Here is a 25549-nt window from a genome sequence, read left to right as displayed (position 1 = left end):
CAACACTGTCCCCCCTCTGCTGCCACCGTGGCCTCTGCCTCGACACCACTGTGGCCACAGCCTTTGCTGTTGGCACCGTGGCCGTCACCATACTTTCGGAAGCTGGAGCCCACTCAGGCCTGAGGTTCCACATCCCTGATTTTAAAGAATAGCAACGGATCTGGCAAATTCGGGAAATGGTTTTTAAAACCGTCATTTTGAACATTCCTGCAATTCTTGAATGGGCATGGGACCCACAAAGTTGTCCTCAGCATGTTGCCATCAACTTCAGGAAGGAGCAACAAAGCAATGAGCACTAGGCTCAAATGGCATAGTAAAGATGGTGATTCAAAACTGTGAAACCACATCACATGAGGAGCAACTCATATGAAGTGGCATCCACATGAGATTGTCCACAATTTAGTTCCTCGGGTAACTGCTGGTGGGGAATTTTGCTAAATTAAAATAAAGTCTTTTTCTAGGTGGATCCTTGGAGTTTTCTGTAAAGTTCCTGTAACTGCTTAAATATTCTGATGTGTTCAAAAAATTCTGCCTGGGCAGCAGAATTTTACAAGGTGGGGGGGGGGGGTCATATTCTGTTATGAAAGTAAGCACATTTTGTTTTTTTAAATTAAATGCCTGCAGCTGAATTCTCTCCATACAGTAATATAAAAATGTGATATTTTCAGATTTACATTAGTGAAAATGAAAGCACTTGAGTTTTCAGTCCTACTCAGAACTGCTCCTGCTTCTTTCCTGAGCAGGAATACCCTGCCTGCCAAGACACTGATTTTGTGGGTGGAGATAGAGTCAGCTTGTAAAATATGCTTGCTCTGTAACAGAATCCATTTCCTGCTTACTACAATATTGCAACACACCCACAAATAGAAACTAGCACTTCCTTAAGGCAGAGACTTTTACATGTAAGTACTGTATTGATATTTTCAAACACTGTCCTTAATGTCCTTGAAAGTAAAAGCTGAAAGAAACTGTTTTTCTACTCAAAACCAAAAGAACATTATCTTAAAACTTTTTTTTTCCTGTTGCAATTGTTCTAAAGTTCCTCAAGTAGGGCTTGTTTTGAAATCAGATTTTTTTTTTAATCCGCAGTGTTTATGGGGTTTTGCTGTTTGGCTATTTGACAGTCTAAATTCTGGAATGGGGAAATGTAAACAGTTCCGCTTTATAACTACTGATGCTTTAAACCAGGCCTCTGATTTATGAGTGTGGCAAAAAACAACAAAAATGCTGCAATTTTGTGCATGCTTACTTTGAAGTAAATCTTACTGAACTCAGAGAGGCTTTCTTCTGAGCAAATTTGTATAGGAGAAGGCTGTGCAAAACGTTACAGCATATGCATTTAGAAGAATAACAAATTAAATCACCATCCTTGTAATAATGAATGCTGGTGAAGAACTCCTATACATGATTTCACACAGGAACCAATTTTGCATGTTTCATTGTAGTTAGAGCCAACTTAATCAAACCTATAAATAAAATTACAACTGCTGCTATATGTGCAGGCGGAATCCAGAAATAATTTACTCAAGTTACTCCACAGTAAATATACATAGGAGTGTAATCTAAGGGAGGATACAGACCAACCTTTAATATGTGAACTTTCGAAAGAGTGAAGTTTTTTTTTATTATTTTGTGGAAATTAAAGCACATACAGTAGTTGTAAAACATTTGAAATGCCACGTAGTTCTTCCCAACTTCCTCTAAAAGACAGAAGAGGCTGGTTAGCATAAGACTGCATAAACATGGGCGGAATTGCTCTTTCATAACGCAGGGCAATGTGTCATGTACAGTAAGTCCACATTGAACTTGTGTACATTCAGCTTTATATGCTTGGCAAAAAAACCTTTAAAATTTTGCTCTCAGTTTGTGTTTGGCTTGGTAGGCTGCAATCTGTACAGGCCTGCCCCTACACAGAATACCATATGAATTAGTGGTACCGAGAAATTTTTCACAGTAGTTTTTCTGTTGTGGTAACAGTACTTTTTCCAATGGGTAATGGGAACTAGTGCTATTGTGTCTGTGTATTTCTTGGTTTGCCTCATCGTATGTTTGGGCAAAAGGGAGGAAAGATTAGCTATGTGGGCCAGCTGTGTATATACATTTGTACACTGTAAATGTCAACGCTTTTCTTCAGCTGGAACTCACCAGAACTCAGTTCCAGCACCACTTAGGTGGGAACCATTGCCATTATAAGGGAACAAGGGAGGCATTCATGGTGAGTTCTGGCACCTCTTTCCAGGGCTAGAAAAATAGCAGTGGAAAATGTCATTTTGCACACACAAAATACACAGCAAGTGGATCGTTTGGTAGTAAGTTTATACTTTCCTGAACCCCACTAGGTTCCCCAACCATCCCTTAGTTTAGGGGTTGTCAACCTGGTCCCTACCACCCACTAGTGGTCATTTCAGGATTCTAGGTGGGGGGCAGGGGGTTCTACAGCACAAGCTGAATCCTCCTTCCATTGAGCACTGGTGGGCGGTAAGGAAATTTTACTATCAAGAAAGATGCATTAGGGGGCAATAGGTATAAAAAGGTTGACTACCCCTGCCTTAGTTCATTTGCATGAAGCTGGGAAGCCAAGTCAAAGTACAGTAGTACCTCGGGTTAAGAACTTAATTTGTTCTGGAGATCCATTCTTAACCTGAAACTGTTCTTAACCTGAGGTACCACTTCAGCTAATGGGGCCTCCCGCTGCTGCTGCACTGCCACGCAATTTCTGTTCTCATCCTGAAGCAAAGTTCTTAACCCGAGGTACTATTTCTGGGTTAGCGGAGTCTGTAACCTGAAGCGTCTGTAACCCAAGGAAGCATTGTATGGTCAAGAAAGAAGGTTGTAGCATGGAACAGCCCAGGGGGAAATAATGACTAGAAAATGACGAGAATGAGGGATATAGGAGACATGAACTTGATGAGATGAGGGCAATCAAAAGGGGGCTTAGAAAAGTTTCTTAAATAAAAGGGACTGCATGTGGTAGAGAGTAGAGAGAAAGGGGACGACTGTAGCAATGGAGGATGCCAGGGAGTCTAAGCAAGAGCAACTAGAGTGCAATTTGTTGTATTGATTTCAACTAATCAACCAGTGTTTGGTTACAGGTCTTTTATCATTTGCTGAAAACATACCAAATGCTGAGTGTTTTATGGCTGTGTGAGCATGATTAAAATTCAGAGTAAATGCTTACCTAGGCATTATTTTAATAGGTTCCAGATCTTTAGGGAGAAGACTCTAATTCAATTTTAAAATAAAACATATTTTCTAGCTAGGCAGTAAACAAACAAAAAAACCCAAAACAAAACCCACCATTTCTTAGATGTCACCTTGGAGATTCAGCAAACCAAGCCACGGAAATGATTCCTGATAGAAATCACTTATTGCTCAGACTTACAGCAGTGGCTACGTTTACAAAGGAGCTGTACTCCACAGCTCTGTACAGGCTGGGGGGAAAAATAGCTATTTGCTGCGGTCAAGGTCTCTGTTCAAAGTCCGATAAAAATGCCGATATGCTGCTTTAGTAAGTGCTTTCGTCTACTTACTTGCGTAATACTTGGCAGCTATACATTTCTAAGCAGTCCTTGACGTGGGAGAACTGCCGACTCTGCTCTGTATCCTGGCTTTTGCTTTTCTTTGTGCCTCACCCTACTCAGATTGCAGCTAAATAACTCTGCTTTTGCTGTATATATCTTCTTTTTTAAAAAAAATTAGGTTGGTATTCTGCCATGGCTATGAGAAGCTTGCTTTCTGACCATAGCCACTATGTCGAATCCTTTCGTCTGTTCCTTGAGAATTCGACGGAGCATCAATGCATGCTGGAATTCATTCAGAAGAAGCTGCCAGGCATATTATCAAGGTAAAAGCATCAGGCATCTTATCAGAAGGACAAACTTTTGATACGCTCTGGCATACATGATGTTTCTTTGTGTGTGCAACAGAGCCAGGTTTGCAAGAACTGATGGAGAGTATCGGACTGCTGTTTGTGTCCTTCCCTCCCTCCCTCCCTTCTCTAGATCTTTAATGTTTTACTTCAGACATTCCAGTAGAAAGCTTTTCTTTGTGATAGGCTTTGACTAGCAGAAGACAGAGATCTCATTGTTTGCTCTCATGTAAATATAGCTCAACTTCCACGTATGCACATACAATAATGAACAGCAATCACGATTTATCAGGATGTACTTTCCTTTGCAAAACAAAAACAAAAACCATAATAAAAAAATTTAACCTCATTGATGATTCATGTGTGGAAGCTAAATAAACACATGTGGCGTATTGGCTTAGGGGACCTGAATGCCCTAACCACAAGAGTTTGTCTAAGCATAGGATCCTAGTATATGGAAGCCCCATAAAAGTGTGCACTTTGGAACAAACCACTGAGACCCAAACCTGCTCCTGTCTTCATAACTCCACCTTTTCATTTATATAGGCCCATCCTGGGTTCTGCTAAACTAGACCAAGACCATTTCTGGGTTCTGCCAAACTGAGCTGATTGAAAATTTCTGAAAATGAATGTCATTGAACTTTTTGAATACCTACTGATCTCTTACTGTTTTAAAAAGATGCACTCTTTACCTCCTCAGTATAGGCAGTGGGAAATCTACAATCAATATTCTAAGTGTTGGTGGCGGGGCAGGTAAGTGAAGTATGAAGACATGCATTTAATTATTTGAACTACAGGTTTATATTATGTATATAACAGATTATAATTCATTTCATTTACAGTTTAGTTTCCCAGGTAGCTGTCAATACAACCAGAAGCAATAGGATTATCTCTACAATATGTTGTATGGAGGAAAAAGACACAGAATGACATCCAGTCTAATCCTTTGTATATTTACAGTTTTGAGGTTTTACATTTTGTATGTTGAGACCTAGATGGTGAAAAGTGGGATATATAGATATAGATATGTATATATTTATACACACACACACACTTTTTATTATATATATAATATTATTAAGAGCTGGGCATTGTTGAATCCACTGAAATTAATGGGTTTGATGTACCTAATTCTTCATTGGTTTGGGGCGATAGGTAGGAACCATGATGCTATACATCACATCTGACTTTGGATTCCATCTTCTTTTCCATTACCAAATATTATACTAGTTGACCAAATGTCCAGAACACAGAGGGGATACTAAAAGGACCAACTGAGCATCCTCCACTAAAAATTGTTGTATGTCGCACTGTGACTACGATCTTAAAACAGCTTAATTTGTAAATTAATCAACTTGTGCCATTATTGTCTTATCAGTAGTGTGAGTGGCGAGGGCAAAGAGAATAGGCAAACATGGGGAAGAGACAGATAAGTGAGCCATTTAATACACTATTTTGTTTTCTGGTGATAACCAACTAGATATCAGATCACACTATCCTTCATGGTGGTCATACTCATTTGCTGCAGGACTGTGCAAGCTTTTTTCAATGGTTGTTTTTTTTAAAAAAATACTGAATTTAGCAAAGAAGAAAAAGAAAGAAAACCAGAGAGGGGAAAGAAAAAAGAAACCCACCAGCTCACATTAAAAATACAATTACTATTAATACATCCATCTTTATTTTATCTAAATATTTATAAACTGCACTTTTGTTTTAAAAAAATATGAGGTAGTGTACACCATATGAAAGTTAAAATGATACAAAAAATCATTTTTCAAAAACCATCGATAAATACAGGTTGCCCGAAAGAAAGTGTGCATTTTAGAGGCCACTCTAAACACAATTATAAGGTGGATTTGTAAGAAGGCAGGAATGATTCCTGCTGAACCTCTGCTAGTAGGGCATAGTAGTAAAGACTCACTCCCTAGTAAAGGCCAACCAAAACCTCTGGGGGCACGGGGAACCACAAGAAGTGCCACACCCAGTGGCGTAGCGTGGGGGGTGCCAGGGGTGCGAGCCGCACCGGGCGCAACATTTGGGGGGGCGCAAGTCCAGAGGGAAGGGACAAGCAATCGAGGCTTGGTTGGGGTGAGGGATCGTCGTCTCCGTTTGGCCGGCCCCCCTCGAGGAAGCGGGAGGGAAAAGAGCCGCGCAGCAGCAGCAGGGAGGAGGAGGTGGAGGAGGAGGTGGAGCAGCAAAGTCGGGAGGAGAGCGGGCCCGTCCAGGAGGAGGCGCGATGCTCGGGACCGATCGGGGCTCCGGTTCGACAGGCGCCGGCGGCCGGCTACAGCCTGCCGGCCCGCGTCTTCCTTCCCCCTCGGAGAACTCAGCGGAGAAGGGCAAAACTAGTTTGAGTTGGTTCTGCGGAGTCTCTTTGGCTCTGGCGCCCCCCTACCGCTTGTCTCCCTCCTGCCATACCAGTCCCAGGGGGCACCGACCCCCCACATTGACCCTAACTTCCATGTGGTTTGCTCCTGAGTAGCCTCTGGTTGGGCAGAAGAGCTTGTCCACCTGGAAAGGCAGCCCACCTAGGAGAAAGAAAACTCTTATCCTAAACATCTGCTGCCTTGGGAGAGATCTCCCAGTGGTGGAGTTTCCTTCCTTGGAGGTTTTTAAACAGGTCGGTTGGCCACCTGTCATGAATGCTTTAGCTGAGATTCCTGCATTGAGGGGGTTGGGCTAGATGACCCTTGGGTCCCTTCCAGCTCTGTGATTCTATGAGAGAAGAAAAGGCTCAGGAGTAAACACTACACAAATACCGAGTGGCGTCCCCAACATCGTTGGATGGCACCTGGAACACCTTCATCAGTGAGGCCGAGAGGGGGGCTGTCATCTGGGCAGCAGTCAGTGGCGTAGCGTGGGGGGTGCAGGGGGTGCCGGCCGCATCGGGCGCAACATCTGGGGGTTAGGGTTAGGGGGCGCAAATCCACGAGTTAGGGGGCGCAAATTACTTTCCTTGCCCCGGGTGCTGACAACCCACGCTACGCCACTGGCCACACCAGAGGATCTCAGTGATTGAGGTGGAGCATTAAACACATAAATTAATACAGACCATCCAAATGTCCAAACAGGTATTCACACAAAGTTAGTGTTTATAAGAAATGTGCTCAAATTTAGCGGGGGCAGCAAGGTCCTCAGACCATTGTGAGACAGAAGGTGGGTGATCGTCCTTGCAGGCTTGAAGTAGAAACGTATTGGTGAGGGAAGGCTCACAAAATCCACTTTTGTCGCCCTGCTATTAATACCCATGCTACAGGGCCATAATTTAAAAGTACATGGATATTTGCACATATCAAGGTTTTTGCTACTACACAGTCACTAGTTTAGTGACTGAACAACCCTGACTGAGAGCACCACTTGTTCTGGGAAACAGCTCTACTCACCACAGTGTGGCAGCAGGTACTATGGAGTCCTGTAACTGTCTGCCATGACTGTTAGCCATAGATAGGCTCATTCTCCATTATTTTAACTAATCTTAAAAAACTAACTCAGGTGTGTTACCAAAAGGCAGCTATCCATCAGTCTTAGTGCAGCATTATCATTGACTCTTGGTATGAGAAGCACCCGACAGTAAAATGTGTAAAAGCAGCGTCTTTTAGACAGTCTCACTATAAGTGGCAATAACTAATAGTGAGAATGTGTTATGCCAGTCCATAAAGAAAGTACGCCTTGTTTTCACCCTTTATCTTATTAATGTTGCCAACTCACACCCTCCAATCACAAAAGGCATTTGCTGTGCTATAAAACAGCAAATGTGCCATAAACAATCCATTTCCTTGAAAAGTTTAATTGGAATCTTAATGGTGAACATAGTGATAGCCTTTTTAAGGTAATTGTATCGGAGAGCTTAAATAATTCCTATAGCTTAATTTGAAAGTTGTTGATAGCGCAGGCTGCCGCATATTCAGCTCTTGAATCCCCCAAAGCACTTGTTTGCATATAAACAACTAACTGAACTCAATTAAGGTCGTAGATTAAGCTACAAATCAAAGGGGTTGGGGGAAGGGGTGGTTTATAATAACCTGGTAGGGGTGGTGAGTTGATTACTTGTGAATGGGGAATGATACAATAGAAATGTGACTTTTTTAAAATTTGAACAGGTTTTTATATCAGTGCAGAGTTTTGATTTTTTTTAAGGAAAGAATAGTTTTTGTACAGAAGGCACAGGAACTTCTGTATGCTTAGAATTAAGGACCAGTGTGCTTCTGAGCACATGCTCAGCTCATGAATTTGTTTACAGGATCAGAAATGTTCTCATTGTTAATACACACACACCCCGCTCCTGGTTTCCCCTCTACCCCTGAATATTCATTTCAACAATCTTTTTTTTTTTGGGGGGGGAGCCTTTTGTTGCTGTTATTGTTAAACCATTGGGAGTCAGATACACTGGTCAATATGCCACAAATCACCCTGAGATCTACCAGATCAGCCTTCTGCCAACCCATCTACATTGCTAAACCAAGTAATATATGTTGAGTCCTGTTACAAATACTGGCAGCTCTCCCTCTCATTCTCTCTCCCCCCCCCCCTTTTTCTTTCTTGTGTCCTAGGAGAAGTTGACCTTCAGATTCTTGTAGAAGTACGGGCTAAATATCCTGGAGTCGTCATTTGTAACGATGTGGTAGAACCAAGTGATGAACAAATAAGCGCCTACAAAGGTATGAGCGCCGCAACCCCAGAGTTGGTCATGACTGGACCTAATGGTCAGGGGTCCCTTTACCTTTTATGCTTTCTTGGTTTCATTTCTTAAAAAGCAGAGTACAAAATAATTTGCCAGATACCGTATTTTTCGCTCTATAACACGCACCCGACCATAACACGCACGTAGTTTTTAGAGGAGGAAAATCCGTAGGCTTGCCACCCGTAGGCATTCCCTCCATAACACACACAGACATTTCCCCTTACTTTTTAGGAGGAAAAAAGTGAGTGTTATGGTGCAAAAAATACGGTAATTTGTCCTATCTGTTGTATCATTCTCATCCCGGGAAGTAACACTTCCAGGGAGCATTCATTCATCACAATTCTCTCGCAAGGGAATGGGATAGCTATCGTTTGATAGCATGGCAGTGATCCAGAGGAGAGCAACAATAGCTTAATCCGTTCTGAAGCAGAAGTTGAAACAGTATAAGCGAAGACACTTGCTGCTGAAACTAAGAGGAATAGGCTGCAACTGCCTGAAAAGTTAGGTTTGAACGCACTCTGAAGGGCTACTTCATATTAATTTCCTAGATGGATATATATAAACGTGGATATAAACACACACAATATGTATGTTGCCAGTTCTGATGAAAGCACATGTCTGTTTTGACACGTGTGTTCATAATGGGAAGCTAATTTGTTGTATACTTGGCAAAGTAGGCGTATTTCCATTCCATTCTTCAGATGTTCAGCCTGACCAAATAAGCACCAAAGGAGAGTTGTGGGATGGGAGCATGCAGGCCATCCCTGACCCCCAGTGTCCCTGTGTGTGCTAGCCCCACTTCTACTCCTGACTTTTGGAGGAGTGGGACAGAGCCAGCACTCAAGGGAAAGCTGGAGACAGGGCTGCGGGTGTCAGTGGCATAGCCTGGGTTGCCAAGTGCCCGGGGCTGTGCAGAGGGGTGGGGTGCGGATAGAAATGGATGGAGTACATTCAACTGCCTAACAGTATCCATGTCACCCAGGAGATCACAGCCACAGAGATAAGAAAAGAAGACTTGTTCCATAGTCTGGAGAGGTCACCTTCCTAGAGAAGCTTTTTTCAATGCAGCCCAGTGATGGAAGCGCACAGCTGTATTGAGGCAGCACCGGGTGTTGAAATTTTGTGCCCCCTAACATTTTTGCACCTGGGACAACTGCCCCTGCAGCCCTCCACTCCCTACTACATCACTGGTGGAAGAAGCTGCATGTTTTTGCCCTCCCATGGTCAGGCTGAACACCTGAAAAGGGCCATTGTCTTGTGGACTTTCTAAACTTATTTGGTCATTAGCCCAATTCAGATTTTTGGCATAGGGAAGCCACATTGACAGGCATTAGCTTTCTTTCCCTACTCTTCATTTCCTGATGTCTCCTCACAGACTGTCTAGTGATTAAATAGAAGCAGACTGAGTCAGATTATTTTCAGTGCTGATATGGATTACTGCTCAATGATCTCCGAGTTTAAAATAGCAAATTAGATTTGAACTGTGGTCGTATAGGCTAGAGACTGATAAATGGAAGAGAGGACTGAGCAACAGCCGCAGCATTCAGAAGTGGTAGCCCATGTCCAAGAAGGAATGCAAAGGAAGAGAGATAAGTGCAGGTGGAACATTTCTCATCTATTTCACAGGGATGTATCCTAATCGGAGCCCTGAAAAATGTAAGACTTTGATTTGATGTGCTAAGTTAAAGCTGTACCAAAGCACAATGTGTTTGAATGCTATGTGTATACAAAGCCCTTAGAGCACCTCCAGACTGTCAATTTTTTCAGGTGGGATTCAATTATATTCTGGCAAATTCAGGTTGTATAATTACAGCTGATTGGGAGGTCTTGTGCAGCAAACCCTGCTGCCCCCCCACTGGACTTTTTGCTATAAGGAAAGTGACAGGTAATTGCATTAGAAAGTGAGGGAATAACACTTGCTTTGATGCCAAATAATCTCTCCAACAAATAACCAATGCCACCTAATCTCCCTGAACACAAGGGCCTTTCCACACTCTCTGTTTATAGTGCTGCTATAGCTGCTGTTTGATCCAATGTAAAAACTGAATTTGTAGCTGATTGTTTGCACCTTTGGTCACCTTAGAGAGTGAGGGTGGGGCTTTCCTATGCACACTAATGGTTGTTTCTGTGAGAAAGGTTTTTTGGCTGTAGTCACACCCCTTGTGTATCCTTGTGCTCCTCCAGCCATTAAATGTCAGAGCTGAAAATGGGGATAGCAATTTTGTAGCTTTTTGTGTGTGTGTTTCGTGTCTAGTATTCCCGAATTCTATTATTGTGGGAGTAAAGGAAATTAGAAGACGAACTATGGGTCAACCTGAGCTATGGTGAACCTGGTTATTATGATGAAATTTTGTCTGAAGCTAATGATTGCTTTCACAGGCAGTACTTTGACTCAGCACCATCATTCCTATCTGCCATCTCTCTCCTCTGAATAGCTCACAAATTCACAGTTTGCACTGGCCAGAGGGAAGCAGCATGAAACAGACATCTCCCAAACCACTCAACAGCCATCCCCTCTACATAGAAACCAGGGCAATGCTTGCACACATGCTAATAAAAAATTATTATTATTATTAGTCACACAAATGGATATATTGAGGATCCATTCCAGTTTTTTCACAAAAGTCAGATTTCTTGTGGTAGATTTTCTTTTTTTTAAGTACAGTATTCTGGCATGCTAACTGAATAATGATATCATGTGACAGAGAGTATGCAAAAAAAAAAAAAAAAAAAAAAGTCCAGAAAACAAAGCCACTATACCACTATTAATGGAAATGGCCCTTAGAGCTATTGGGGGACTTTCTGCCAAGAAACAGTGGAATCAAAGCTTGGAACAGGGTTCAAGTAGCTGTGAAACAGGTTCCTGGTTTTCTTTATTTCTGATAACTTTTGGGGCACCAAGAAAGGAGCATGCCATATGTCATGCTTTCTGCCTGGGATGCTAGAGAAATAGCAAGTATTTTCTGCAAATCAGGAAAGCACAGCAACCACCTCTGTCATTCAGTGCTCACAACTATGCTTAATTCAGAACTGATTTCATGAGGAGTTAAAATGAGGCACAATGGGGTTAAGTTTCCTATGGATTCTGGGGAATCAAAAGCCAATTGCATAATATATGAAAATACCTTATACACAATCTAGCCAATGTTATCAGTGGATATCAAAAGTAGCTGCCATTGGGCTTATCTGCTTCAATTTCTCCCATGGAACCAAGTAACATTTTATGCTGTTTCACTTTGTCCAGATAGCTTTACTCTACAACCCAGCCACTGCCTTAAGATATTTCTTCTACATTGTCCTGTAAATCTAAAAAGTGACCCTGGAATCTGAGTTCTAGATATAAAATAGCAAGTATATATAAGAACATATTTTCCTCCTGATTGGATTCATCAAACTACTTGAGAGGATGGAACTGGGGGCAGATTCTGAAACAGCCGTATGATTTATGCTGCTCCAGAGTGTTCCTTCCACTTTGCTTTGCTCTGTGGAAGTGAGTGAATGGAAGGTGGCACCTGGCAGCTCAAGACTGGTCCCGCCAGTGACACCAGCGCGTTGTGCTTTCTAAAATATATGGCTTTCAGCTGCTTTAAAATTTGAAATGGAAATTTATTCTGCATTTGCAATTGAGATAAACTGTGGAGCTATCATATTTTAGAACGAGTAGCAAAGACAGAAAACCTTGAGAACATAAAGTTTTCTTGGCACAAGGAGACTTCGCTGGAATATGAAAGTCGAATGAAGGCAAGCAAAGAAGTGAAGAAATGGAACTTCATCCACATGATCCAGGTAAAGGGAGGCCTCAGTTGTGGGACAGTTGTGGTTGTTGGGACAACCGTTTTCCTCATGCTACCTTTCGTGTGTGATAATACCACTTGAATGTCAAAGCGGTGCTCCAGTCCCTTGTATTCTATAAGTTTGTTCTGTTCACAAGCAATAATATATTTGTTCCAAACAATCAAGCCCAAAGAAAACAAAGAATGCATGCCAAACTTGCTGTAGAATAATAAGGACAAAACTCTGCTTTGCATTAGCTAGCGCATCTGAATAAAAAGTGAGTAGAGCTTAATATTGCTGCACCCCTTTCCCCTCAGCTATGTGGTTCTCTGGCACAAAACTCAGTTCCACCCCCAGCTTCCCTGCTTCACCTCTCTCTGAGGTCTACCGCCCTGGGCTGGATTTCTGCTAGATATTTTAAACCCTCTTTATTTTTGCTGCCACCACCAGGTACGAGAATAATTGCCAGCTCTAGCATAGCCAGTCAAGAGGCAAGTGTGTATGATACAACAATATCATCAATAACAGAATAAAATATTGCAGAATTATTCAGTGCTCAGAAGCATGTGGTTTCAGTTACATACTTTCTTAGATGCTGCTTTAATCCATAGAAACACCTCTACCTAACTCCATGCTTCTAAATGTACCTAAGCAAAATCCACCCTCCCCATCTATCCCAAATGCTGTCCCTACTTGCTAAATCCGTCGCAATCTACCTAACACTATCCATCCAGTTCCGAGGACCTTCTGAGGGACCTCAGGGTGAGAAGAGAAGTTACAAGGAACCAGGCGGAGGGTCTTCTTGGTAGTGGAACCTGCCCTGTGCAACACCCTCTCATCATATGCCAAACACAAACTTTCTGGAGACATATGAAGGCAGCCATGTATTGGGAAATTTTTAATGTTTGATGTTTTGCTGTGCTTTTATTATGCTGGAAGCCACCCAGGGTGGCTGGGGCAACCCAGGCAAAAGGCTAGGGTATAAGTAACAGATTATTATTATTGCTATTAATTCTACAACCTTGTCCCACCAGTATTTGAATTCCCACCTGAACACTACTCACTTCCAATATTACAAGCACACCCCATTCCCCTCCCAATCCAACACTGACCCTAATCCATGTACTGTCCTGAACCCCCGGCCTACCTGGCAGCAAGTCAGTATGTCAAGTCCAAAGTCCAAGTCCAGGGACCGAGCCACACAAGCAAATTCGAAAGCTCAGGAAATGCAGTCCAGTGTCAATCCAAGTAGCCAAGTCTGAAGTGCTGTAGTCAGAATACAGTTCAGAGTCACACCCAAATCACAGTGCAGGAACATGCAAGTCAAGACCCAGCAACATGGGGAGTTGAGCAGAAACAATGCCTCAGCTTCCCTTTTCTACCTTGCCTGCTGATTGCAGCATCTGGGCTTGATGAGGCATGTGACCCTCACCTGTTCCAAGCCCACTCCAGCTGAGGAATCACACATCCCAGAGCTAATGAGCTCCACCTGGCCAGCTATGGGCCCTTGCCTGCCTCAGCCTCCTGCAGCTCCTTATACCTCAGAGCAGTAATGGCCAAACTCGGCCCTCCAGCTGTTTTGGGACTACAATTCCCATCATCCCTGACCACTCGTCCTGTTAGCTAGGGATGATGGGAGTTGTAGTCCCCAAACAGGTGCAGCGCTGAGTTTAGCCATCACTGCCTTAGAGCCTGCTGTGTTTGTGGAAACAGGGGCTTCTCTGGCTCTGGTGATAGGTCCTGCTGCTCTGGTTCCTGTGCACTGACCCCCATCCCCACCCCATCCTCCATAACCCTGTGAATACTTCCTACACCAACTTCTCCTTGCCCCTCCCCACCTTGTCCCAGTGTGTTCCAGTCCTGGCTACACCCCTTGCCAGGATCCCCTCCCTCCTCTCCACTGTCCTGCCAGTTTATGATGCTACTTGCCTACACATTTAGCACAATACATACTACCATATACTACTTTACTGTAGTTGCTCTAATGTGTACGCAGTATCATTTAGACACACATCACAAATATATTTTTGGTTTGGGTATATTTGAGTCATTTCACACAAAAATGGGAGCATTCATGGAAAAGCTTCAGTGAGTTCATTCTACATTAAAGTGATTCTTATGTTTTCTAGATGCTGTATTATGTAAAAGACATCCCAGCTACTATCAGGTTTTTCCACAGCCTCTTGGAACCTGGGGCCAAGCTCCTTATTATTCTTGTTTCAGGTAAGTACTGATCTCAGTAGTTCAGGCACTGCTTATCTCAAGATTGAATTTCTGCAATGCACTCTATGCAGAGCTTACTTTCTGCTTCCAGAAAGTGCAGTTAGCACAGAATGCTGCAGTGCGGTTGCTGACAGGAGTGAGGCCCACTCAACCTATAACACGCTCAGAGATACACACTGATTGCCATTTTCTTACCAGGCCAAGTTCAAGGCGTAACTACAGGTATATAAAGCTCTAAAGGCTTGGAACCAGTTTACTTGTGGGATCACCTTATCCCATACTCGACCACTTTGATCTGTGAAACTGGCGCTGTTCCACATACCACATAATACTCATTCTGCAGTTTTAAGAAATCAACCTTTTAGTGCGGCAGTGCCTACACTTTAGAACTCACTACCTATTGATATCAGGCAGGTGCCTTCACTGCAGTCTTTTTGGCAACTGCTTAAAACATTTTCATTTAGGCATGGCTATCCAGACATTTAGATGCTTACATTCCCTTCCACCCCCCTTTTACTGTTAATTATCTTTAAATGCTTTAAGTCTTTTTTGTTGACTGTTAATATTACTTGTAAACTGCTTGGATGTATTATTACAATCAAGTGGTGTATAAATTTTGTTAAATAAATAAATACTGCCAAGTACATTTCTTACACACTTCAAGGTTATAATTTAGACTTCTATGTGATTTCCTATGAATGTGTCTGTTTTCATAATGGAACACCAAGACCCAGCTGCTTATACAAATCTATTTCTCAGAGATTAAAAAATACAAAAATTAAATTATCATACAAGTTATATAAAAATTTCTCATATTAAAATGCACCATAAAAACATTCTGATTTAAACAATCTTATCTATTTATGCACCCCTGTCCCAGTCTTCAACACACTTTTGACCATATAAATAGACTATTATACATGTGTATCAATTGTACACACCCAAACTCTACTTTTTTAAAAAGGGTTTTAAAATACTTGTGTTAATCTGCCCTTTCAGCCTCCTCCTGTGCATGTTTTCTTGGATATAAGTCCCACTGAGCTTAATGGAGCTTACTTGGAGTTTAATGGTGCATAGAATTAGCATGTCTATTCTGTAGCATCATGAACAGCTTCATAGATTAATGATATGCAATGAGTTCGAGAAATCTATGCAATATTTCTTCTGGTATTGGTACCACATAATTGGCAGCTAAAGTGGAAGTTAATCTCCTTTGTGGGGAGATACCTATTCTCATGATGTGGGGGAGGTGTGTCTTTTTCTATCTTCTAAACAAGACGTATCTCTTACAAACACATTTATTTATTACAGTTATAATATGCAGTGCTTTTTTCCCCTAAAAAAAATGTTTAGGGGTACTCTCCTTTTCCTGCTCATATTGAAATTCTGCCCCTCAATGAGGCCAAACGTAGATTCACAAAATGTTTAGGGGTATGAGTACCCCTGCTCCCCCCCCCCCCCAAGAAAAAAGCACCGATAATACATTATAATATAAAACTGAGGTAAGATAACCTTTTTTTCAAGAATGGAACTCAAAGCAGGATTTCTAGATTCCAGGCACAGAAGCTACACATGTTGAACCTCTGCAAAACTGTTGCATTGTGTATGAGTCAGTTACAATCTAGAAGAGCGATGAGGAATTATCAGTTTATTCAGCTAGGAATGGGGAAGGAAGAGCTTACTTTTTATCCCTGAATTGCACCGAGCCATTGAGTTAATTAAGACTGTCGCTTAAGCACTACAGAGGAAGTAAGGCCCATTCAATGCAGTGGATGTTTATTCTGAGTAAACGTGCACTGGTTTGTGTGTTGCCCTCATTAGAAGGTCCCTGATTCTTTGGATGTCATGGAATGTAATGGAGTTGTCTATCACAGAGATACGAGTTAATTATATAAACATTAGAAGAATTCACAGAGTTATAAAATAGCTTTATAAAGTTCATAGCAGACAACAACAGCCCAAAATGTTCCATTAATTGCAGAATGTGCTCATTTCCCCTCCCCTAACTGCACACAAATGTCACAACAAATGTTGCAAACAGAATAGGCACTAAGTCTGAAATCTCAACTCATGCAAGAAACCCAATTGTTCTTAATGAATCCATTAATCTGCTGCAGATTTTTCAGAATAGCACATGTCGTAACACCTGACTGCATGTGGCATTAAGTAAATCTCTACAATGGAGCTCTGTTGTGCTATTTGGCTGGCTCATTGCCCATGTTTACTGCCCATTTTGTTTAATATTGCGATACAGTGTAAAAAAAGAAAGAAAAAGAATCCCATCTTCGGCTGGTGATATTTGACACCTGAATAAGAAAGTTGTGATCAAGTCAACTGCAAAATAGAATGCCAGAGGAAGTGGCATTTATATGTTCATGTGGATATAGTACCGAGGCAGCAGAGCAAATTGAACAGATTACACACAGCAGGTTTCAGTGCCTAATGGGCATCTTATGAGTACAACCAACCAAAGTTAACTGTTTTCAAGTTCCACTGATTTCAATGGGCGAGTTAAACATGTATGAAAAACTCTTCCATTAAATTCAATGGACCTAGCAAGTGATTGAATAGCCTAGTTTGTGCCTGAAGTGTCCTATTCAGTTACAACAGTGGCATATTTTTTCCTAGGCATAACAGATATGATTTTGTTATGAGTTCTTCAAATGCATGCCTAATTTTATCTCTCATTTTGAAAATGTGTATCTGTTTAATAGTACAAATTTTAAAAAGGGGAGGATAGAATTCTTCACAAATGTTTGGTGCAGCTGTGGCTGCACTTTGCTCTTAAAACTGGGCCTCTAAACTGGGGGCTGCTTCTCCTCCATAAAGCTCACTGTGTGACTAAAATAATAAATTGGGTAGGGTTTATATAAATGGCTGCCTTTCTATCATAGGAATACAAAAACAAAACAAACAAAAAAACAAACCAGGAACACAGCAGCACACAGTTGTGTGAATTACAGGGAAATGTAACTAAGAGCCATACATACATCTCATTACATTGAGCATGGTTAAACTGTTCCCAGACTGCATTTTTTCCTGATGGCACATCGAAGATGACATGTCTGCATGTTGTCTCCCCCACATCCTCACATGTAGAATACGAGCATGCCAGGGAGAAGTCCCACCTAGCAAACCAATTCCCACAGCCATTTCAAAATCAAGAGATGTTGCAGTTCTGTATTTCGAAAGTAATTGTCTCTATGTACCCAGATACAAAAGTAAACTTAAAATCAACTCCAAGAGAAATTTGAAAAGTTTAATCTACATTCTGGAAGAGGCTGAGGTACTGTATTTCACTGCATAATGGTCTCACCACTGCATAATAGTCGCACCCCCTTTCTTCTGTCCCTAAAATCAGTCCCAAAGCATTCAGGGGATTTCTGAGCACCAAGGGAAGACCTCAAGGGTCATGTTGGTACAGGATGCTGAAGCAAGGGAGGGGGTAACAGGGAGGGCTTGTGACAACTGTAGACCTCCAGTGAAACAATAAGCCCTAATGAAGCTTAGGTAAAGGTAAAGGGAGCGGTGACCATTAGGTCCAGTCGTGGCCAACTCTGGGGTTGCGGTACTCATCTTGCTTTATTGGCCGAGGGAGCCGGCGTACAGCTTCCCGGTCATGTGGCCAGCATGACTAAGCTGCTTCTGGCAAAGCAGAGCAGTGCACGGAAATACCGTTTACCTTCCCGCCGGAGTGGTACCTATTTATCTACTTGCACTTTGACATGCTTTTGAACTGCTAGGTTGGCAGGAGCAGGGACCGAGCAACGGGAGCTCACCCCATTGAGGGGATTCGAGCCGCCGACCTTCTGATCAGCAAGTCCTAGGCTCTGTGGTTTAACACACAGCTATATTGATAAAAAAAAGTATGCTTGAGTCAGTGTCCACTGGTGCCAGAGAACGCCCAAGTCTCAGTTTGGGCTGTAAACCCACCAGTTCCCTTTGCCTAGGGTAAGTTTGGCAAAGGAGATATAGAAGGGCAGCAGGGTAGGTTTGTGGCCCAGATACTAGTAATAATCAGGAGAGGAGATATGGATAGACATGAACGGTAAGATAGGTGCAATGGGAAAGGGGGAAGGCTATCAAGGAAACCATGGGGTTAAGTGGAAGAGAGGCAAGGTAATAAAAGCACTAGACCAGGTGAAATAGGAAAAACAGCAACAGAAGAAACCATCTTTGAAATAATACTCCCACTTAAATAATACATAAAAGCAATTTCTGCAGTTCACCAATGTGACACCTGTGAAAGACTTGCTGTTCTTTGGCAACTCCTGTGCTTTTCAGCGGAGCTTGTCCATGTAGGAGTTCTTAGCAGATTCTTCTCGGTGTAAACTTTCCCCTACAGAAGTAATAGGGGATATTCATGAGAAACTGGGAGTAGAGGCTAAAAAGAGCAAAATGGTAAGGGCACGGTTTGAAGGCTTCAGATCCTCCTACATTCTGCTTGTCAACAAGACCGAGGCAGCTCTGAAGAGTTATGTAGTGTTGTTTTTAAGATAATAGTCTCCCCACACATTCAGTTCTCAACAAAGTATTGAAAAACAAAAGTAGTGCCATATGTTGCATCTACAGGGAGTGATTATTTTAATGTGCCAGTCAGGTAGTGTATAATTGCTCCGTTCAGAAATGGTGTTGAGTCACAGAACACTGACACCAGCACATTTCCTGCAATTAGTGCTCTGCATTCATTTTCCGCCAGGTGGAGAAGGGAGGTGGGGGGAAATATACACAAATTTGTTGTGCGGCATCGATTCTAAACCGCCAGAGTGTTTATGTTTCAGAAAGAAACTGTTTAAAGATATACTGCTTTCCAAAAAGGCAGGCAAATGGCTTTATTAGCAATGGGGATTTGCAGTCATACCTCTCAGCAAGCCCTCATTAGTCTTGAATTTATTGCTTTCCTACCCAATGGGGCTGGTGGCTTTGGCCTTTTATAAATGATTCACATCAGAAATGCTGAATCATGCCACCAAGGGTACCAAATAAATGGATTAGCCTGAATTCACTTCCCACTGTTCCTGCATGTGGATATATATATATATATATATATATCCATCCGCAGGATCTTATCTGTGTCCCTTATGCTAGTTTTTAGTAGATTTCTATAAGAATAGCTCCCTTGTCACAGTAGGATGCAATCTGACTGGCCTAAGGTTGCCAAATGTTCTTTATATTTTGAGATATCCCCTATTCCAGAACTTCACAGATGAGCAGAACATAATGGATGTCCCTTATCAGAGAATCTTGTCATTTCATACTTCTTGGAATAGACACCAAAGCTCTTTGATGTCTTGGGCTGCTTGCTTCTCTTTGGCCTGCTTTAAATCGGTGTAATTGTTTGTCAGTGGTCTGGCATTTCCTTGCAGCTTAGCCTCAACGCTAGGCAGTGGCCTCTTTTAAATGTGCATACATTGGGCAAGTTCTCTGAGTCTTGACAAAATTCCATGAAAATGAATGGGGTTTTAATTGGTCAGCATGACTCAGATAATAATCCTGCACGGACTTGCACAGGTGAGATTTATTTCCTATTAAGCAGGCATAGGATCTGGCTGAATGTTCTATTCCTTTACTTTAAATGGGCTAAATCCATGAGTAATTTGAGAGCTGTGACATAAAAAGTTTGTTGGTTTGTTTATAACATTTCTACACCACTCTTCAAGCCCCCAGAAAGTATTTCTAAATGATAATAAAACAATTCATCAAAAAGCAGGGAGCTTCTAGGCTCTTACTGTTTTGCAGATGAGATCCAAGCAGGTTGCACAATTAAGGTAGATTTGGCACTCTTGTCAATACACTCACTCAACACACCTCTTGCTCCTCTGGCCTGGAACCAGTGTCTGAGCTGAGGGCATGGAATCCATTTTGCAACTCCAGTGACACAGTATGGCTCCTGACAGTCCTCCTTCTTTGTGCTATGTTCCTCCAGGAGTTTGTTTCCAGCAATGGGTGATTTCCCTCTTCCATAAGGGCACTTCACCTGCATTGCTGTTCCGAGCTAGTCCTCTCTTCTCTATTGATAAATTCCTCTTCTTGCCCAGTAGCTCAAAGTGTGGACAGGCGGGCCTCAAGTTGCTGTACCTTGTCTTCCAGCAAGGCAACCAGCTTGCTACAGGTGTAGTTCTTCTTGTCCACAGGCAGGAAGAGAAACATGGCACAGGTGTTGCAGTCACTGCAGCAGTTCCCTCGCCGTCCATGTCTCTTGGCCCTAGGCACACCATGAGACATCACTCTGCGCCTCTCCTTCCAACTCCCCTGCTAGATGCCCTCAAAAACACCCCTGTTTACAAGTCCTATTCATGAGCTCCTGGTCATGGGCTCCCAGAGGCAGCAAAAAGCTAAATAGAACTGCTGCTGGCTGCTAACTCCTTCCCTGTGACATGATGCCATATAAATTCCCCACAAACAAACCAGTACAATTGCTCAATAAACATATGATGTATAGCCTCTCCACAAACTTTGTTCAACTATATTAGGATGAATGCTTCATAAACAGATCACCTGGGAGCTAGCCTAGTATCGTATCAGGATTAAATTAGCAACCAGAACAGAGCAGATAATCTTCAATGCTGAAACTGATGAGTGAGTTCTACTCATGTATCAGCCACTTTAGCTTTGCCTCTAATTAGACATTAGAGTCTAATGTCTAATAATTTCTCAATAGTTCATCTCTGTTGGCATTATAGGGGGGAGGAATTCACACAGTGCTATTACCGTAGGTATATTACAGTGACTTTGGAATCCACTAACGCAGGCATCCCCAAACTTGGCCCTCTGGATGTTTTGGGACTACAACTCCCATGATCCCTAGCTAACAGGACCAGTGGTCAGGGATGATGGGAACTGTAGTCCCAAAACATCCAGAGGGCCAAGTTTGCCTATGCCTGTACTAACCAGTAGTTCAAGCAAACCATATCCTCATTAAGATCAAGAATTTGGGAAAAGTTATCTTGTAATGTATAACCATGGTTTGTACTTGAAAACAATCCTAGCACCACCACGGATGGTTTCAGGTGGTGTTAGGATGGCACTTCTGCTGGCAGAGAGAAGTGCAGATGGGGGATGGGACCTTCTCCATGGTGGAGGTCCCAGCTGCGCCTTAGCAGGTAAAAGCTACTACCAGCAGTTATGTTTACTCAGAAACAAACCCTGTAGTATTTAATGAGGATTTTTGTGAAGTATGTTTTCATAGGATTGCAAGCTTGGCATCCAGTGTGTCCTCTCCTGAATTTGTTCATGCACTCACTTATTCATACTGGACCAATAAATGACTGACATTTGTAAAAATTCCTCTCCTCATATGGACAACCATACATATCTTGATGAGATATCGAGGAAGAGGCAAAAATCTAAGGGCTTGTTTACATAATCAGTTAAACTTGAATAACGCCTCCTTACTTCAACTTCTGATTTGATTGCAGATTCAGAGGATGAATCAAAAGCTGAAAAGAGTTAAACAAAAGTCAATAACCTGCTAAAATCAAAGATTTGCTTTCTGACTAGAGATGAGATAATGAGAGGACATTCTAAATGTTTTCTCCTCTCCACCCCCATCCCACCCTATGAATGTTCTGTCCCTTCAGTGATGTGTAGGGCAGCTATGGTAGTTTCATTGTTTACTCTTGCAGCACCATGCGACAAGACAATAACCCATCTCTGCTGTGCAAGTACATCAAAAGTGGCTCTGGTCTATGACCACTATTAAGCATCTTTCCCTCTCTCTGGATGGTTAGGAAAATTATCAGCCTTGGTCTAATTTACCATGATGGGCCAAAGGAAGGGCTTAGCACAGACTTCCATGCAGCTCCCTCTATAATCAGCGATTGGCTATTATTATTTTTAAATAAATATATATACCACCCTTCATCCAAAGATCACAGAGTGGTTCAGAACATAAAAATACAAAACAAGAACCCATAATACCTAATGAAAACAAGAATAAAAACAAATCAATTACCCCCCTCCTACAAACACATATAAAAGGCCGTAGAACAGAGCTTTCCAAACTGCAAGTTCCAGGGAGCTCAGAAGCCCCCTCCACATTAACCTAAACCAGGACTTTTAGTGTGGCTGCCCCTGCCCTGTGGAATACCATTCATGACAAGAAAGAACAGGTGACCACTATTTGGACTTTCCAGAAACAATAGAAGACATTTTTGTTCTGACAGGCTTTCCCAAGCTGCATAAATAGGCCTTTGCCACAAGTGTTTGCTTGTTAAGAGTTTTAGTATTGTTTTAAATATATTTGTTGTTTTTCTGTTTTTAACTGTTTATAATTATTGTATGTGTAAATTGCCTCGAGAGAAAGTGCTTTACAAGGTGATTAATAAATCAGCAATAATAGTAATGATGAAAATAAAACTGCAATATGATTTATTTGGCAGGAACCAGTGGCTGGGCCAGGCTCTGGGAGAAATATGGTTCTCGCCTGCCTCTGAATGATCTCTGCTTGTATGTTTCATCTGCTCACATTGAAGAGATACTTGATGGGGCTGGTCTAAAGTACAAGTCCTATGAGCTTCCATCTGATATGGACATAACTGATTGCTTCACTGATGGAAACAGAAATGGGGAGTTGCTGCTTGATTTTTTGACCGAAACCTGTAATTTTAGTAAAACTGCCCCCACTGAATTAAAAAATGAAATTATCAGAGACCTTAAAAAGCTTGAATACAGTGAAAAGAGGGGTGACAAGTATTTTTTTAATAACAATCTGAGTGCAATAGTGATTGAACCCTAAATGTGTTCAGCTGTGAGGCAGCCACTCAGTTGAATATTTATTATCTGTTAAATACTTTATTAGTTTGGTAAGTATGTGATGCTTGAGTCAAATACACATATATCCACAGTATCTAACTTTTTTTGCCACTGTTACAGCTGCTTAACAGTATTGTTAGCTGTTTACAATGCTACATATTAAGACTTTGCTAACAGATTAAAACATAGCTTGCAGAGTTGTACATCATTATCCTTGCGCAGTGGTTCTGTTGTTGGCTATTGTGTGCTGAGATCATTAATCAAAACTTGAAAAATTGCAGGCCTGTGTGCCTCTTGATTGATGGAAAAGGTGTTGTAATGACCTTGAAAAGATGAATCCTTTATGAAGAAAACAGAAAAAGGAAAAACATTTTTAAATAGAACTTTATAGCTGCCTTTACAGTTATTGCAGCACATATTTCAAACCTTTAAATTTTAGAGCCCACAGTCAGTTCTGCTCTTAGCTCTTTAATGTTTTTCTCTTTGGTTTAACACTGTTTAAAAAGTAATGTGTAGTGATAGGCTGGGGAGAAGAGGAGAAGAACCTTAAGATGCAGGTTTAGAGATGGGAAGAACAGGCCAAATGGCTGGGCATTTGTGCCTGTTTAATGGTTCTGGTGGAAGTCGAAAAATCTAAGTGAAAGGGGACCTCCAGTCAAGGTCATTGTATACAGCTCTGTTACTAATATCAGGAATATCCTGTGTTTGGTGAATCAGTGGCCCTGTGCATATATCTGCTACTGCATACATTATAAGATACATGGGCATGCCTGCACACACCTACTGTCCCATCACTCAGAACATTTAGAGCTTGCTAGCAGTGTGAAGTGGTCTTTTTGAGGAGTGAACATGTTTGAGCTTCACAGGCATTTCAGAGCAGGCACCAAGCACTTATGAATTCCCACTGGCACTGAGCCATGGAAGAACAACAATGGTGGATGCCTATCCTAGGCTTCTTCCCTTATCGTTCAGATACGTCATCAGGGGGATTACAAGTGTGAAGTAGCTTGAAGAAAGAAGAAGAGCTGAAGCAGGGCTGGAGGGAGATTACAACCTCAATGGTGAGCACCTGCCTTGCATGTAGAAGATCCCTGCCATGTCAACTTCACAAAAGGATCATGTAGCAGGTGAATGGCAAAGCCCATCTTTCTGATGTTGGGCTATATTGATAAATATGTGCAGCTAGTTTAGGGCAGCTTCCTATGTTCCTTGGTAAGGGATGGAAGAACTCCCCAATGAGGAATTGTTGCAGCGTTTTTAGCTTAGAAAAAAAATGTGAGTAAGAGGTGATATGGTGGAAGTTTATAAAATCATGCATGGCATGGAGAAAGTGAATAGAGAAAAGTGTTTCTGATACTCTCATAACACCAGAACTCATGGGCATCTAGTTGAATGTTGCCCCAGTGTAAAGCTCCCAAAGAAATGTGGAGCTACTTTTGCCACAGAATCACCCCAGTCTGTCCCCATACATTGAGGACTAGGGATATGGCTTCAGAGCTGGAGCATTCATGTTCTGGACAGGCTTCATCCCTGTCATTTCCCCTGCAAATTATTACAGAAGACTCAGCCATGTGGTTGCCCCCCCATCTCTCCATGTAACCCTGTGCTCAAGTGGGGGGTGGTATAGAAACAGATAAAGGCAGAAGCCTCCTGTTTTGCTGTCTCACAGCCTCATCTGGTGCCTGATCAAGATTTGCATGCATTATTTTGCCAGCAACTTTAAAATCCTCCTAAAAGGGATTTTTAGACAGGATGGTGCCTTCTCCGTAGTCACCTGATTGACTAATGTAGGGTAGTTAAAAGCTACGGCTCATCTATTCCATTCCTCAAAATGAAACATACGTTGCTCAGATCACTGTAGCAAAAGGATGTGATTTAAGATGATCCCTTAGCAGTGACATTCACAGTTTTCGCACAGGCAAAATGACATTAGCGCTTCATGTCAGCTTCCCAAATGTCGGAAGGAGCGGATTAATGTATGAGCCAACATATACGTGTTTCTGAACAATCTGTGGTTTTTTTAAGGTGCGCTCTGCATTTATGCCTTGGATACGTTGCTTTTTGTATTGATGGTTACAACATGGATACAATTCCACAAGTCTGTGCTCAAATAAAATAAATAAAATACCTGTTTTTAAATGTTCTTTACTGTTCATTCTTCTGTGTTACACACTGATGGATGAGGCCAACTCTAACTCTAGCACAGATTTATCAGTAAGGATTTTTGAGAAGGTTATGAACTGTTTGGG

The 25549-nt window shown here is 41.9% G+C and overlaps 1 protein-coding gene and 1 long non-coding RNA gene across 4 annotated transcripts in view; one reads left to right on the top strand and one right to left on the bottom strand.

The window, feature by feature from the left end:
* LOC310665050 overlaps nucleotides 1–25549 on the bottom strand; it is a 107318-nt gene extending 81769 nt beyond the window's left edge. Inside the window, exons 1-3 of one of the 2 annotated variants that reach the window (XR_014505161.1) lie at nucleotides 25429–25549; nucleotides 18787–21985; nucleotides 13471–13589 (exon numbers count right to left, since the gene is read on the bottom strand). This is a non-coding gene — a long non-coding RNA (uncharacterized lncRNA). Of the gene's footprint in view, nucleotides 1–13470; nucleotides 13590–18786; nucleotides 22911–25428 lie in introns of those variants that run through there. The other variant, XR_014505162.1, reaches the window with a different exon arrangement.
* On the top strand, nucleotides 778–25443 carry LOC310664338 (histamine N-methyltransferase-like). Of its 2 annotated transcripts, none has more exons than XM_083413352.1 (7): nucleotides 778–902; nucleotides 3700–3844; nucleotides 4569–4621; nucleotides 8419–8526; nucleotides 12205–12335; nucleotides 14453–14546; nucleotides 22928–25443. In XM_083413352.1, the coding sequence occupies exons 2-7, from the start codon at nucleotides 3714–3716 to the stop codon at nucleotides 23281–23283; spliced, it is 873 nt and encodes a 290-aa protein (XP_083269478.1). In that variant the 5' UTR covers nucleotides 778–902; nucleotides 3700–3713; the 3' UTR covers nucleotides 23284–25443. The 2 variants fall into 2 exon arrangements, with proteins under 2 accessions (XP_083269478.1, XP_083269477.1); XM_083413351.1 differs by lacking the exon at nucleotides 778–902 and adding an exon at nucleotides 3475–3508.

This window comes from Podarcis tiliguerta, assembly GCF_965153285.1.
Source record: "Podarcis tiliguerta genome assembly, chromosome: 1".
Lineage (NCBI taxonomy): Eukaryota > Metazoa > Chordata > Lepidosauria > Squamata > Lacertidae > Podarcis > Podarcis tiliguerta.
Note: the sequence above shows the minus strand (reverse complement) of the source record. Positions and strands in the feature narration are given on the sequence as shown.

Excerpts from the sequence above, each read along its gene's own strand:
- LOC310664338 (XM_083413351.1), top strand. Across the intron at positions 3,845-4,568 it reads CTGCCAGGCATATTATCAAG|TATAGGCAGTGGGAAATCTA; the intron begins GTAAAAGCATCA and ends TTACCTCCTCAG. Across the intron at positions 8,527-12,204 it reads ACAAATAAGCGCCTACAAAG|AACGAGTAGCAAAGACAGAA; the intron begins GTATGAGCGCCG and ends ATCATATTTTAG.